At 36.4% G+C, this 14,843-nt stretch overlaps 1 protein-coding gene across 1 annotated transcript in view; it reads right to left on the bottom strand.

Annotated features, from left to right (window-relative positions):
• Nucleotides 1-44: 44 nt before the first annotated feature.
• Nucleotides 45-14,843, bottom strand: part of LOC121949189 (Golgi reassembly-stacking protein 2-like) — a 34,677-nt gene continuing 19,878 nt past the window's right edge. Inside the window, exon 10 of the mRNA XM_042494808.2 lies at nt 45-1,639. Coding sequence (XP_042350742.1) covers nt 1,413-1,639 — 227 coding nt within the window. The 3' untranslated portion in view covers nt 45-1,412. The remainder of the gene's footprint in view (nt 1,640-14,843) is intronic.

Here is a 14,843-nt window from a genome sequence, read left to right as displayed (position 1 = left end):
AGAGATGAGCACAAGAATAAGAGAGTGGAGACCAGAAGCTGAGATAGAGAAAATACATCAGTTTAATCAAGGTAATGATCTCACTTTACAAATTATTTATTTGTACAAAATCAAAACTGTCTTCTATATTTAACAGCTATAGTGCTGCAACAAGCAAACCTGCGTTTCTAAAAGAAATCCCCAGTAGTATAAGTTACTGCCCAGCCTTCCCCTGAAAACCCTCAGTAGTAAAGTTAGCCACAGAAAGCTCACAGTGGGACCTCTTTCTCTCCTCTTTTTTTTTTTGTGTTACTTCACATTTTGTTTTGCATTCCCTCAGATCCATGGGGAGGCTTACCTCTATTATGAATATGGTATTACATGATTGCCACAGGTTGTAATTACTTTGTGTGGCTCAGTCACAAGTCTGCACTATTGCAGCAGTACAGAGCAGAGCTATTTGACCTGGTGCTCTCGCCAACTGCTGCCACAGCTGATTGAGACAGACTGTAGCTGTGGTTTGGCTGTTAGGATTATGGCTGTGACAAGATAGTGCTACTCCCATTATTTATACTATCTGCTATATGCAGAGTTGGTATGTTTGCAGTGAACTCACAGTTGTGCTAGCTGAGCATTGTAATGAAGCTACTGTAGTCCCAAAGTGGTTAACATAATCTGAGAAAGCATTAACAGGTGCAGTAAAGAGTAGTCACTGTACAGCTAAAGGAGCCATATCCATAGCATCATAGATACAACCATCACCTCTGTTGGAGCAATAACGACAGCCAGGCAGAGCAGCTGCACTCACAGGCAGTGCCTGCATACTGTTGAAGCTTGGCCTATTGAGAGGAATAATGAGCAATCATGTCCATTCATGATTTTTTTGAACTGTGCATTAGAACTGGACAGACACACTGACTCTTCCTGTGGATCAGAGGGACTGCAAAATCATTGCGAGGGAGCACAGAAGTAGTTCAAGAAAAATACCCCCACTGTGATCCTTTGGTTCCAAAAAATTAAAAAGATGCAAACAAACCGACTTGTACATCAAAAGTAATCTGTTTCCCACACATGGTTTTTGAGCAAAGCTTGAAAAAGCCCACATAGTTTGTGTTAACACAGCTATTACTATTTTGTTATGAACTATATTTAAAAGTTGCTCAGCGAATATTAAACACTACTAGGAGATTTGAATGATTCTTGTAATTTTCTTTTTACTGCCATCAACAAACTGCTGTTAAGTTGCAGGAGCACTGCCTGATGCACACTCACGCTTCATGTGAGAAGACCAGCACCAGGTGCCAGTATCCTCCAGATACGGGAGGATACTGAAATGACAATTGTAACAGTGTGTGGGAGCAATTTGCCAATAGAGTGATGCGGCTCATAGACTGGCTATATTGTAAGCTGACAATCTTAAACCGCGCTCTCTGCTAAGATGAGTCTGCAGTTATTGTGATATTTATTGACTCAGAGGTGGCCACTGGTGATGGGATGGGGTTTCTGGTCAGTGAACTGTTCATTTGGATATTGGAGGAGGAATATGTTGTATCCATTGTAACAGCAGGAGGTGAATTAGCAGTGATTGGAGGAAGACCAAAGTCAGATGGAGGCAACATAACACCAGGGACCACAGCAGGCAGGGTGAGTGGTGGAAGACCTGTGGAGAATAAAAATCATAACTTAGAGTAAAGTAACCAGTCTCAAATGTTTAACATTTTGGTGATAGTTTTGTTTCTGCAAAAAATAACATTAAAAAGTCATAAGACTATAACATGAATATATCAAACAAAGAGATTGTATAGTATAGCATAAAATAAGTCATATAGTATGGCATAAAAAATTTAAAAAAGTTAGTGTGTGTGGCATTTAAGATATATGTCATACTATGGTGTGGCTTGAAAAGGCATGAAAGGACCATTGTGTGCCTTAAAATGATTAAAAATAGTAAATATACAAAAAGTTATTATCTAGAATGGCATAAAATTGTCAGGAAAAATGTCATACTATGCCTTAAAAACTTTGAAAATGACATTTTCCAAATACAGCTGAAAAGTGCTAAAAGCTACTTAAAATAGCCTGCCAAGACACGCCATAGCAAAGATGGTTGCAAAAAAACCCCAAAACACCCCAATTTGGCATGTCAAAAAAATGACCAAAGAAGCAAGGCTATAGTATGGCAAAAAAGTCAAAAAATGACATTTCCCAAAAACAGTTGAAAACTGCTAAAAACTGCACGAAATTGCCTGCTGAGACAAGCCATGGTATAAAATGTTGCAAAAGGGGTAGAAAACACCCCAATTTGGCATGTTGAAGAAATGACCAAAAAAGCAAGGCTATAGTATGGCAAAAATGTCAAAAAATGACATTTCCCAAAAACAGCTGTAAACTGCTAAAAACTACTTAAAATAGCCTGCCAAGACATGCCATAGCAAAGATTGTTGCAAAAACAACCCAAAACACCCTAATTTGGCATGTCAAACAAATGACCAAAGAAGCAAGGCTATAGTATGGCAAAAATGTCAAAAAATGACATTTTCCAAATACAGCTGAAAAGTGCTAAAAGCTACTTAAAATAGCCTGCCAAGACATGCCATAGCAAAGATGGTTGCAAAAAAACCCCAAAACACCCCAATTTGGCATGTCAAAAAAATGACCAAAGAAGCAAGGCTATAGTATGGCAAAATGTCAAAAAATGACATTTCCCAAAAACAGCTGTAAACTGCTAAAAACTGCACGAAATTGCCTGCTGAGACAAGCCATGGTATAAAATGTTGCAAAAGGGGTAGAAAACACCCCAATTTGGCATGTTGAAGAAATGACCAACAAAAGCAAGGCTATAGTATGGCAAAAATGTCAAAAAATGACATTTCCCAAAAACAGCTGAAAAGTGCTAAAAGCTACTTAAAATAGCCTGCCAAGTCACCCCTTTTTCCAAAAACTGCTAAAAACTACATAAAATAGCCTACAGAGACACACCATGCCATAAAATGTTGCAAAAATGGTAGAGAAAAACCCAATTTGGCATGTCGAAAAAATGACCAAAGAAGCAAGGCTATAGTATGGCAAAATTGTCAAAAAATGATCATTTCCAAATACAGCTGAAAAGTGCTAAAAACTACATTAAATAGCCTGCTGCGACATGCCATAGCAAAGATTGTTGCAAAAACAACCCAAAACATACTAATTTGGCATGTCGAAAAAATGACAAAAAAAGCAAGGCTATAGTATGGCAAAAATGGCAAAAAATGACATTTTCCAAATACAGCTGAAAAGTGCTAAAAGCTACTTAAAATAGCCTGCCAAGACACGCCATAGCAAAGATGGTTGCAAAAAAAACCCAAAACACCCCAATTTGGCATGTCAAAAAAATGACCAAAGAAGCAAGGCTATAGTATGGCAAAAATGTCAAAAAATGACATTTCCCAAAAACAGTTGAAAACTGCTAAAAACTGCACGAAATTGCCTGCTGAGACAAGCCATGGTATAAAATGTTGCAAAAGTAGAAAACACCCCAATTTGGCATGTTGAAGAAATGACCAAAAAAGCAAGGCTATAGTATGGCAAAAATGTCAAAAAATGACATTTCCCAAAAACAGCTGTAAACTGCTAAAAACTACATAAAATAGCCTACAGAGACACACCATGCCATAAAATGTTGCAAAAATGGTAGAGAAAAACCCAATTTGGCATGTCGAAAAAATGACCAAAGAAGCAAGGCTATAGTATGGCAAAATGTCAAAAATGATCATTTCCCAAAAACAGCTGTAAACTGCTAAAAACTACTTAAAATAGCCTGCCAAGACATGCCATAGCAAAGATTGTTGCAAAAACAACCCAAAACACCCTAATTTGGCATGTCAAACAAATGACCAAAAAAGCAAGGCTATAGTATGGCAAAAATGTCCATAAATTACATTTTCCAAAAACAGTTGAAAAGTGCTAAAACTGCATAAAATTGCCTGCTGAGACAAGCCATGGTATAAAATGTTGCAAAAGGGTAGAAAACACCCCAATTTGGCATGTCGAAAAAATGACCAAAGAAGCAAGGCTATAGTATGGCAAAATGTCAAAAAATGACGTTTCCTAAAAACAACTGAAAAGTGCTAAAAGCTACTTCAAATAGCCTGCCAAGACACACCATAGCAAAGATTGTTGCAAAAACAACCCAAAACACACTAATGTGGCATGTCGAAAAAATGATCAAAAAAGCAAGGCTATAGTATGGCAAAAATGTCAAAAAATGACATTTCCCAAAAACAGCTGTAAACTGCTAAAAACTACTTAAAATAGCCTGCCAAGACACACCATAGCAAAGATGGTTGCAAAAAAAACCTAAAACACCCCAATTCGGCATGTCAAACAAATGACCAAAAAAGCAAGGCTATAGTATGGCAAAAATGTCAAAAAATGACATTTCCCAAAAACAGCTGTAAACTGCTAAAATCTACTTAAAATAGCCTGCCAAGACATGCCATAGCAAAGATTGTTGCAAAAAAACCCCAAAACACCCCAATTTGGCATGTTGAAAAAATGACCAAAGAAGCAAGGCTATAGTATGGCAAAAATGTCAAAAAATGACATTTCCCAAAAACAGTTGTAAACTGATAAAAACTACATAAAATAGCCTGTCGAGACACAGCATGGCATAAAATATTGCAAAAACGGCAGAAAACACCCTAATTTGGCATGTCGAAAAAATGACCAAAAAAGCAAGGCTATAGTATGGCAAAAATGTCAAAAAATGACATTTCCCAAAAACAGCTGTAAACTGCTAAAAACTACTTAAAATAGCCTGCCAAGACATGCCATAGCAAAGATTGTTGCAAAAACAACCCAAAACACCCTAATTCAGCATGTCAAACAAATGACCAAAAAAGCAAGGCTATAGTATGGCAAAAATGTCAAAAAATGACATTTCCCAAAAACAGCTGTAAACTGCTAAAAACTACTTAAAATAGCCTGCCAAGACATGCCATAGCAAAGATGGTTGCAAAAACAACCCAAAACATACTAATTTGGCATGTCGAAAAAATGACAAAAAAAGCAAGGCTATAGTATGGCAAAAATGGCAAAAAATGACATTTTCCAAATACAGCTGAAAAGTGCTAAAAGCTACTTAAAATAGCCTGCCAAGACATGCCATAGCAAAGATTGTTGCAAAAACAACCCAAAACACCCTAATTTGGCATGTCAAACAAATGACCAAAAAAGCAAGGCTATAGTATGGCAAAAATGGCAAAAAATGACATTTCCCAAAAACAGCTGTAAACTGCTAAAAACTACTTAAAATTGCCTGCCAAGACAAGCCATAGCATAAAATGTTGCAAAAACAACCTAAAACACCCCAATTTGGCATGTTGAAGAAATGACCAAAAAAGCAAGGCTATAGTATGGCAAAATGTCAAAAAATGACATTTCCTAAAAACAACTGAAAAGTGCTAAAAGCTACTTCAAATAGCCTGCCAAGACATGCCATAGCAAAGATTGTTGCAAAAACAACCCAAAACACCCCAATTTGGCATGTCGAAAAAATGATCAAAAAAGCAAGGCTATAGTATGGCAAAAATGTCAAAAAATGACATTTCCCAAAAACAGCTGTAAGCTGCTAAAAACTACTTAAAATAGCCTGCCAAGACATGCCATAGCAAAGATTGTTGCAAAAACAACCCAAAACATACTAATTTGGCATGTCGAAAAAATGACAAAAAAAGCAAGGCTATAGTATGGCAAAAATGGCAAAAAATGACATTTTCCAAATACAGCTGAAAAGTGCTAAAAGCTACATAAAATAGCCTGCCAAGACACGCCATAGCAAAGATGGTTGCAAAAAAACCCCAAAACACCCCAATTTGGCATGTCGAAAAAATGACCAAAAAAGCAAGGCTATAGTATGGCAAAAATGTCAAAAAATGACATTTCCCAAAAACAGCTGTAAACTGCTAAAAACTACATAAAATAGCCTACAGAGACACACCATGCCATAAAATGTTGCAAAAATGGTAGAGAAAAACCCAATTTGGCATGTCAAAAAAATGACCAAAAAAGCAAGGCTATAGTATGGCAAAATTGTCAAAAAATGATCATTTCCAAATACAGCTGAAAAGTGCTAAAAACTACATTAAATAGCCTGCTGCGACATGCCATAGCAAAGATTGTTGCAAAAACAACCCAAAACACACTAATGTGGCATGTCGAAAAAATGACCAAAGAAGCAAGGCTATAGTATGGCAAAAATGTCAAAAAATGACATTTCCCAAAAACAGCTGTAAACTGCTAAAAACTACATAAAATAACCTACAGAGACAAGCCATGGTATAAAATGTTGCAAAAGGGGTAGAAAACACCCCAATTTGGCATGTTGAAGAAATGACCAAAGAAGCAAGGCTATAGTATGGCAAAAATGTCAAAAAATGACATTTCCCAAAAACAGCTGTAAACTGCTAAAAACTACTTAAAATAGCCTGCCAAGACATGCCATAGCAAAGATTTTTGCAAAAACAACCCAAAACACCCTAATTCGGCATGTCAAACAAATGACCAAAAAAGCAAGGCTATAGTATGGCAAAAATGTCAAAAAATGACATTTCCCAAAAACAGCTGTAAACTGCTAAAATCTACTTAAAATAGCCTGCCAAGACATGCCATAGCAAAGATTGTTGCAAAAAAACCCCAAAACACCCCAATTTGGCATGTCGAAAAAATGACCAAAAAAGCAAGGCTATAGTATGGCAAAAATGTCAAAAAATGACATTTCCCAAAAACAGTTGAAACATGCTAAAAACTACATGAAATAGCCTGTCGAGACACAGCATGGCATAAAATATTGCAAAAACGGCAGAAAACACCCTAATTTGGCATGTCGGAAAAAAATGACCAAAAAGCAAGGCTATAGTATGGCAAAAATGTCAAAAAATTACATTTTCCAAAAACAACTGTAAACTGCTAAAACTACTTAAAATAGCCTGCCAAGACATGCCATAGCAAAGATTGTTGCAAAAACAACCCAAAACACCCTAATTCAGCATGTCAAACAAATGACCAAAAAAGCAAGGCTATAGTATGGCAAAAATGTCAAAAAATGACATTTCCCAAAAACAGCTGTAAACTGCTAAAAACTACTTAAAATAGCCTGCCAAGACATGCCATAGCAAAGATGGTTGCAAAAACAACCCAAAACATACTAATTTGGCATGTCGAAAAAATGACAAAAAAGCAAGGCTATAGTATGGCAAAAATGGCAAAAAATGACATTTTCCAAATACAGCTGAAAAGTGCTAAAAGCTACTTAAAATAGCCTGCCAAGACATGCCATAGCAAAGATTGTTGCAAAAACAACCCAAAACACCCCAATTTGGCATGTCGAAAAAATGACCAAAAAAGCAAGGCTATAGTATGGCAAAAATGTCAAAAAATGACATTTCCCAAAAACAGCTGTAAACTGCTAAAAACTACATAAAATAGCCTGCTGAGACACACCATGCCATAAAATGTTGCAAAAATGGTAGAGAAAAACCCAATTTGGCATGTTGAAGAAATGACCAAAAAAGCAAGGCTATAGTATGGCAAAATGTCAAAAAATGATCATTTCCAAAAACAACTGAAAAGTGCTAAAAGCTACTTCAAATAGCCTGCCAAGACATGCCATAGCAAAGATTGTTGCAAAAACAACCCAAAACACACTAATGTGGCATGTCGAAAAAATGACCAAAGAAGCAAGGCTATAGTATGGCAAAAATGTCAAAAAATGACATTTCCCAAAAACAGCTGTAAACTGCTAAAAACTACATAAAATAACCTACAGAGACAAGCCATGGTATAAAATGTTGCAAAAGGGGTAGAAAACACCCCAATTTGGCATGTTGAAGAAATGACCAAAGAAGCAAGGCTATAGTATGGCAAAAATGTCAAAAAATGACATTTCCCAAAAACAGCTGTAAACTGCTAAAAACTACTTAAAATAGCCTGCCAAGACATGCCATAGCAAAGATTGTTGCAAAAACAACCCAAAACACCCTAATTTGGCATGTCAAACAAATGACCAAAAAAGCAAGGCTATAGTATGGCAAAAATGTCAAAAAATGACATTTCCCAAAAACAACTGAAAAGTGCTAAAAGCTACTTAAAATAGCCTGCCAAGACATGCCATAGCAAAGATTGTTGCAAAAAAACCCCAAAACACCCCAATTTGGCATGTCGAAAAAATGACCAAAAAAGCAAGGCTATAGTATGGCAAAAATGTCAAAAAATGACATTTCCCAAAAACAGCTGTAAACTGCTAAAAACTACATAAAATAGCCTACAGAGACACACCATGCCATAAAATGTTGCAAAAATGGTAGAGAAAAACCCAATTTGGCATGTCGAAAAAATGACCAAAGAAGCAAGGCTATAGTATGGCAAAAATGTCAAAAAATGACATTTCCCAAAAACAGCTGTAAACTGCTAAAAACTACTTAAAATAGCCTGCCAAGACATGCCATAGCAAAGATTGTTGCAAAAACAACCCAAAACACCCTAATTCAGCATGTCAAACAAATGACCAAAAAAGCAAGGCTATAGTATGGCAAAATGTCAAAAATGACATTTCCCAAAAACAGCTGTAAACTGCTAAAAACTACTTAAAATAGCCTGCCAAGACATGCCATAGCAAAGATTGTTGCAAAAACAACCCAAAACATACTAATTTGGCATGTCGAAAAAATGACAAAAAAAGCAAGGCTATAGTATGGCAAAAATGGCAAAAAATGACATTTTCCAAATACAGCTGAAAAGTGCTAAAAGCTACTTAAAATAGCCTGCCAAGACATGCCATAGCAAAGATTGTTGCAAAAACAACCCAAAACACCCTAATTTGGCATGTCAAACAAATGACCAAAAAAGCAAGGCTATAGTATGGCAAAAATGTCAAAAAATGACATTTCCCAAAAACAGCTGTAAACTGCTAAAAACTACTTAAAATAGCCTGCCAAGACATGCCATAGCAAAGATTGTTGCAAAAAAAACCCAAAACACCCCAATTTGGCATGTCGAAAAAATGACCAAAGAAGCAAGGCTATAGTATGGCAAAAATGTCAAAAAATGACATTTCCCAAAAACAGCTGAAAAGTGCTAAAAACTGCACGAAATTGCCTGCTGAGACAAGCCATGGTATAAAATGTTGCAAAAGGGGTAGAAAACACCCCAATTTGGCATGTTGAAGAAATGACCAAAAAAGCAAGGCTATAGTATGGCAAAATGTCAAAAAATGACGTTTCCTAAAAACAACTGAAAAGTGCTAAAAGCTACTTCAAATAGCCTGCCAAGACACACCATAGCAAAGATTGTTGCAAAAACAACCCAAAACACACTAATGTGGCATGTCGAAAAAATGACCAAAGAAGCAAGGCTATAGTATGGCAAAAATGTCAAAAAATGACATTTCCCAAAAACAGCTGTAGACTGCTAAAAACTACTTCAAATAGCCTGCCAAGACATGCCATAGCAAAGATTGTTGCAAAAACAACCCAAAACATACTAATTTGGCATGTCGAAAAAATGACCAAAAAAGCAAGGCTATAGTATGGCAAAAATGTCAAAAAATGACATTTCCCAAAAACAGCTGTAAACTGCTAAAAACTACTTAAAATAGCCTGCCAAGACATGCCATAGCAAAGATTGTTGCAAAAACAACCCAAAACACACTAATGTGGCACGTCGAAAAAAATTATCAAAAAAGCAAGGCTATAGTATGGCAAAATGTCAAAAAATGACGTTTCCTAAAAACAACTGAAAAGTGCTAAAAGCTACTTCAAATAGCCTGCCAAGACACACCATAGCAAAGATTGTTGCAAAAACAACCCAAAACACACTAATGTGGCATGTCGAAAAAATGATCAAAAAAGCAAGGCTATAGTATGGCAAAAATGGCAAAAAATGACATTTCCCAAAAACAGCTGTAAACTGCTAAAAACTACTTAAAATAGCCTGCCAAGACATGCCATAGCAAAGATTGTTGCAAAAACAACCCAAAACACCCTAATTTGGCATGTCAAACAAATGACCAAAAAAGCAAGGCTATTGTATGGCAAAAATGTCAAAAAATGACATTTCCCAAATACAGTTGAAAACTGCTAAAAACTGCACGAAATTGCCTGCTGAGACAAGCCATGGTATAAAATGTTGCAAAAGGGGTAGAAAACACCCCAATTTGGCATGTTGAAGAAATGACCAAAAAAGCAAGGCTATAGTATGGCAAAATGTCAAAAAATGACGTTTCCTAAAAACAACTGAAAAGTGCTAAAAGCTACTTCAAATAGCCTGCCAAGACACACCATAGCAAAGATTGTTGCAAAAACAACCCAAAACACACTTGTGTGTCATGTCGAAAAAATGATCAAAAAAGCAAGGCTATAGTATGGCAAAAATGTCAAAAAATGACATTTCCCAAAAACAGCTGTAAACTGCTAAAAACTACTTAAAATAGCCTGCCAAGACACACCATAGCAAAGATGGTTGCAAAAAAAACCTAAAACACCCCAATTTGGCATGTCGAAAAAATGACCAAAGAAGCAAGGCTATAGTATGGCAAAATGTCAAAAAATGACGTTTCCTAAAAACAACTGAAAAGTGCTAAAAGCTACTTCAAATAGCCTGCCAAGACACACCATAGCAAAGATTGTTGCAAAAACAACCCAAAACACACTAATGTGGCATGTTGATTAAATGACCAAAGAAGCAAGGCTATAGTATGACAAAAATGTCAAAAAATGACATTTCCCAAAAACAGCTGTAAACTGCTAAAAACTACTTAAAATAGCCTGCCAAGACACACCATAGCAAAGATGGTTGCAAAAAAAACCTAAAACACCCCAATTTGGCATGTCGAAAAAATGACCAAAGAAGCAAGGCTATAGTATGGCAAAAATGGCAAAAAATGACATTTTCCAAATACAGCTGAAAAGTGCTAAAAGCTACTTAAAATAGCCTGCCAAGACACGCCATAGCAAAGATGGTTGCAAAAAAACCCCAAAACACCCCAATTTGGCATGTCGAAAAAATGACCAAAAAAGCAAGGCTATAGTATGGCAAAATGTCAAAAAATGACATTTCCCAAAAACAGCTGTAAACTGCTAAAAACTACTTAAAATAGCCTGCCAAGACATGCCATAGCAAAGATTGTTGCAAAAACAACCCAAAACACCCTAATTCGGCATGTCAAACAAATGACCAAAGAAGCAAGGCTATAGTATGGCAAAAATGTCAAAAAATGACATTTCCCAAAAACAGCTGAAAAGTGCTAAAAACTGCACGAAATTGCCTGCTGAGACGAGCCATGGTATAAAATGTTGCAAAAGGGGTAGAAAACACCCCAATTTGGCATGTTGAAGAAATGACCAAAAAAGCAAGGCTATAGTATGGCAAAATGTCAAAAAATGACGTTTCCTAAAAACAACTGAAAAGTGCTAAAAGCTACTTCAAATAGCCTGCCAAGACACACCATAGCAAAGATTGTTGCAAAAACAACCCAAAACACACTAATGTGGCATGTCGAAAAAATGACCAAAGAAGCAAGGCTATAGTATGGCAAAAATGTCAAAAAATGACATTTCCCAAAAACAGCTGTAAACTGCTAAAAACTACTTCAAATAGCCTGCCAAGACATGCCATAGCAAAGATTGTTGCAAAAACAACCCAAAACATACTAATTTGGCATGTCGAAAAAATGACCAAAAAAGCAAGGCTATAGTATGGCAAAAATGTCAAAAAATGACATTTCCCAAAAACAGCTGTAAACTGCTAAAAACTACTTAAAATAGCCTGCCAAGACATGCCATAGCAAAGATTGTTGCAAAAACAACCCAAAACACCCTAATTCGGCATGTCAAACAAATGACCAAAAAAGCAAGGCTATAGTATGGCAAAAATGTCAAAAAATGACATTTCCCAAAAACAGCTGTAAACTGCTAAAAACTACTTAAAATAGCCTGCCAAGACATGCCATAGCAAAGATTGTTGCAAAAACAACCCAAAACACCCTAATTTGGCATGTCAAACAAATGACCAAAAAAGCAAGGCTATAGTATGGCAAAATGTCAAAAATGACATTTTCCAAATACAGCTGAAAAGTGCTAAAAGCTACTTAAAATAGCCTGCCAAGACACGCCATAGCAAAGATGGTTGCAAAAAAAACCCAAAACACCCCAATTTGGCATGTCGAAAAAATGACCAAAGAAGCAAGGCTATAGTATGGCAAAATGTCAAAAAATGACATTTCCCAAAAACAGTTGAAAACTGCTAAAAACTGCACGAAATTGCCTGCTGAGACAAGCCATGGTATAAAATGTTGCAAAAGGGGTAGAAAACACCCCAATTTGGCATGTTGAAGAAATTACCAAAAAATCAAGGCTATAGTATGGCAAAATGTCAAAAAATGACGTTTCCTAAAAACAACTGAAAAGTGCTAAAAGCTACTTCAAATAGCCTGCCAAGACACACCATAGCAAAGATTGTTGCAAAAACAACCCAAAACACACTAATGTGGCATGTCGAAAAAATGATCAAAAAAGCAAGGCTATAGTATGGCAAAAATGTCAAAAAATGACATTTCCCAAAAACAGCTGTAAACTGCTAAAAACTACTTAAAATAGCCTGCCAAGACATGCCATAGCAAAGATTGTTGCAAAAACAACCCAAAACATACTAATTTGGCATGTCGAAAAAATGACAAAAAAAGCAAGGCTATAGTATGGCAAAAATGGCAAAAAATGACATTTTCCAAATACAGCTGAAAAGTGCTAAAAGCTACTTAAAATAGCCTGCCAAGACACGCCATAGCAAAGATGGTTGCAAAAACAACCCAAAACACCCCAATTTGGCATGTCGAAAAAATGACCAACGAAGCAAGGCTATAGTATGGCAAAATGTCAAAAAATGACATTTCCTAAAAACAACTGAAAAGTGCTAAAAGCTATTTCAAATAGCCTGCCAAGACGTACCATAGCAAAGATTGTTGCAAAAACAACCCAAAACACACTAATGTGGCATGTCGAAAAAATGACCAAAAAAGCAAGGCTATAGTATGGCAAAAATGTCAAAAAATGACATTTCCCAAAAACAGCTGAAAAGTGCTAAAAGCTACTTAAAATAGCCTGCCAAGACACACCATAGCAAAGATTGTTGCAAAAAATCCCCAAAACACCCCAATTTGGCATGTCGAAAAAATGACCAAAAAAGCAAGGCTATAGTATGGCAAAAATGTCAAAAAATGACATTTCCCAAAAAACAACTGAAAACTGCTAAAAACTACATAAAATAGCTTGCCGAGACACGCCATAGCGCAAAATGTTGCAAAAACGGCCAATAACACCTTAAAATGGAATGCTGAAAAAATGATCAAAAAAGCAAACTATAGTATGGCAAAAATGTCAAAATATGACCTGTCTCAAAAAACAGCTGAAAACTACATGATGTAGGATGTTGAGACACGTCATTGTATAGAATGCCGAAAGAAATTATTGACTTGTTTAACATGTTCATGAATCAGGAGCAGCAGCTGTTTGAGCAACCATTGAAAGGAAAATTCCCAGCAGCAGGAGGAGGAAACTTCTACCAAACCATGACACCCCAAGCAGGAGGAGGAAGCCTTTCCTAAAACCTGTCACCCCAAGGCCAGCCAATGAGGAGAGACAGAGAGTGGAGAGAGCGATGACGCAACGGACCTCCAGATAAAAGAACAGCAGATCACTGTGTCCGTGTTTTGTCCTCTGCCTGATCTAGCTTCAGCTCTGTGATAGATGGTAAAAGTAACTCCTGTTAAAGGGAGTGAGGAAACTGTTGCTTGTGATTTACACTTTTGACATTTTTATCTTTGAATAAAGCCTGCCTTGAGCAGTTTTAACCTTTTTCTACCATCCATGGTTGTTTGCCTTTTCATTATTCTGAGAATCTAGTGAATGGCTAAAAGAAAAAAAAGAAACATGATGCTGGAAAGGAAAAAACTTTCAGTTTGACGCGTGGCTTTCACCGACCACAAATGTCTAAAAACTCTCTCAAAAACGTGGGAGGGTAATACCAGGCATATGTACAAAACATGTTGAAAAATTGATAAAGAACATCAAACTAAAATTTGTTGAAACTGCTAAAAACTACATAAAATAGCCTGCCAAGACATGCTATAGCATAGAAAATTGTGAAAAGGGCGAGAAACAATCTAATTTGGCATGTCAAAAAAATGAGCAAAAAAGCAAGGCTATAGTATGGCAAAAATGTCAAAAAATTACATTTCCCCAAAACAGCTGAAAACTGATAAAAACTGCATGAAATACCTTGCCGAGATACGCCACGGCATAAAATGTTGCAAAAACGGCAGAAAACACCCTAATTTGGCATGCCGAAAAAATGATCAAAAAAGCAAGGCTATAGTATGGCAAAAATGTCAAAAAATGACATTTCCCAAAAACAGCTGTAAACTGCTAAAAACTACTTAAAATAGCCTGCCAAGACATACCATAGCAAAGATTGTTGCAAAAACAACCCAAAACACACTAATGTGGCATGTCGAAAAAATGATCAAAAAAGCAAGGCTATAGTATGGCAAAAATGTCAAAAAATGACATTTCCCAAAAACAGCTGTAAACTGCTAAAAACTACTTAAAATAGCCTGCCAAGACATGCCATAGCAAAGATTGTTGCAAAAACAACCCAAAACATACAAATTTGGCATGTCGAAAAAATGACAAAAAAAGCAAGGCTATAGTATGGCAAAAATGTCAAAAAATGACATTTCCCAAAAACAGCTGTAAGCTGCTAAAAACTACTTAAAATAGCCTGCCAAGACATGCCATAGCAAAGATTGTTGCAAAAACAACCCAAAACATACTAAT

This window comes from Plectropomus leopardus, chromosome 10 (genome assembly GCF_026936395.1).
Source record: "Plectropomus leopardus strain MGB_pleo_1.0 chromosome 10, ASM2693639v1, whole genome shotgun sequence".
Taxonomy (NCBI): domain Eukaryota; kingdom Metazoa; phylum Chordata; class Actinopteri; order Perciformes; family Serranidae; genus Plectropomus; species Plectropomus leopardus.
The sequence above is the reverse complement of the archived record's forward strand: the minus strand, read 5'-3'. Positions and strand labels throughout refer to the sequence as shown.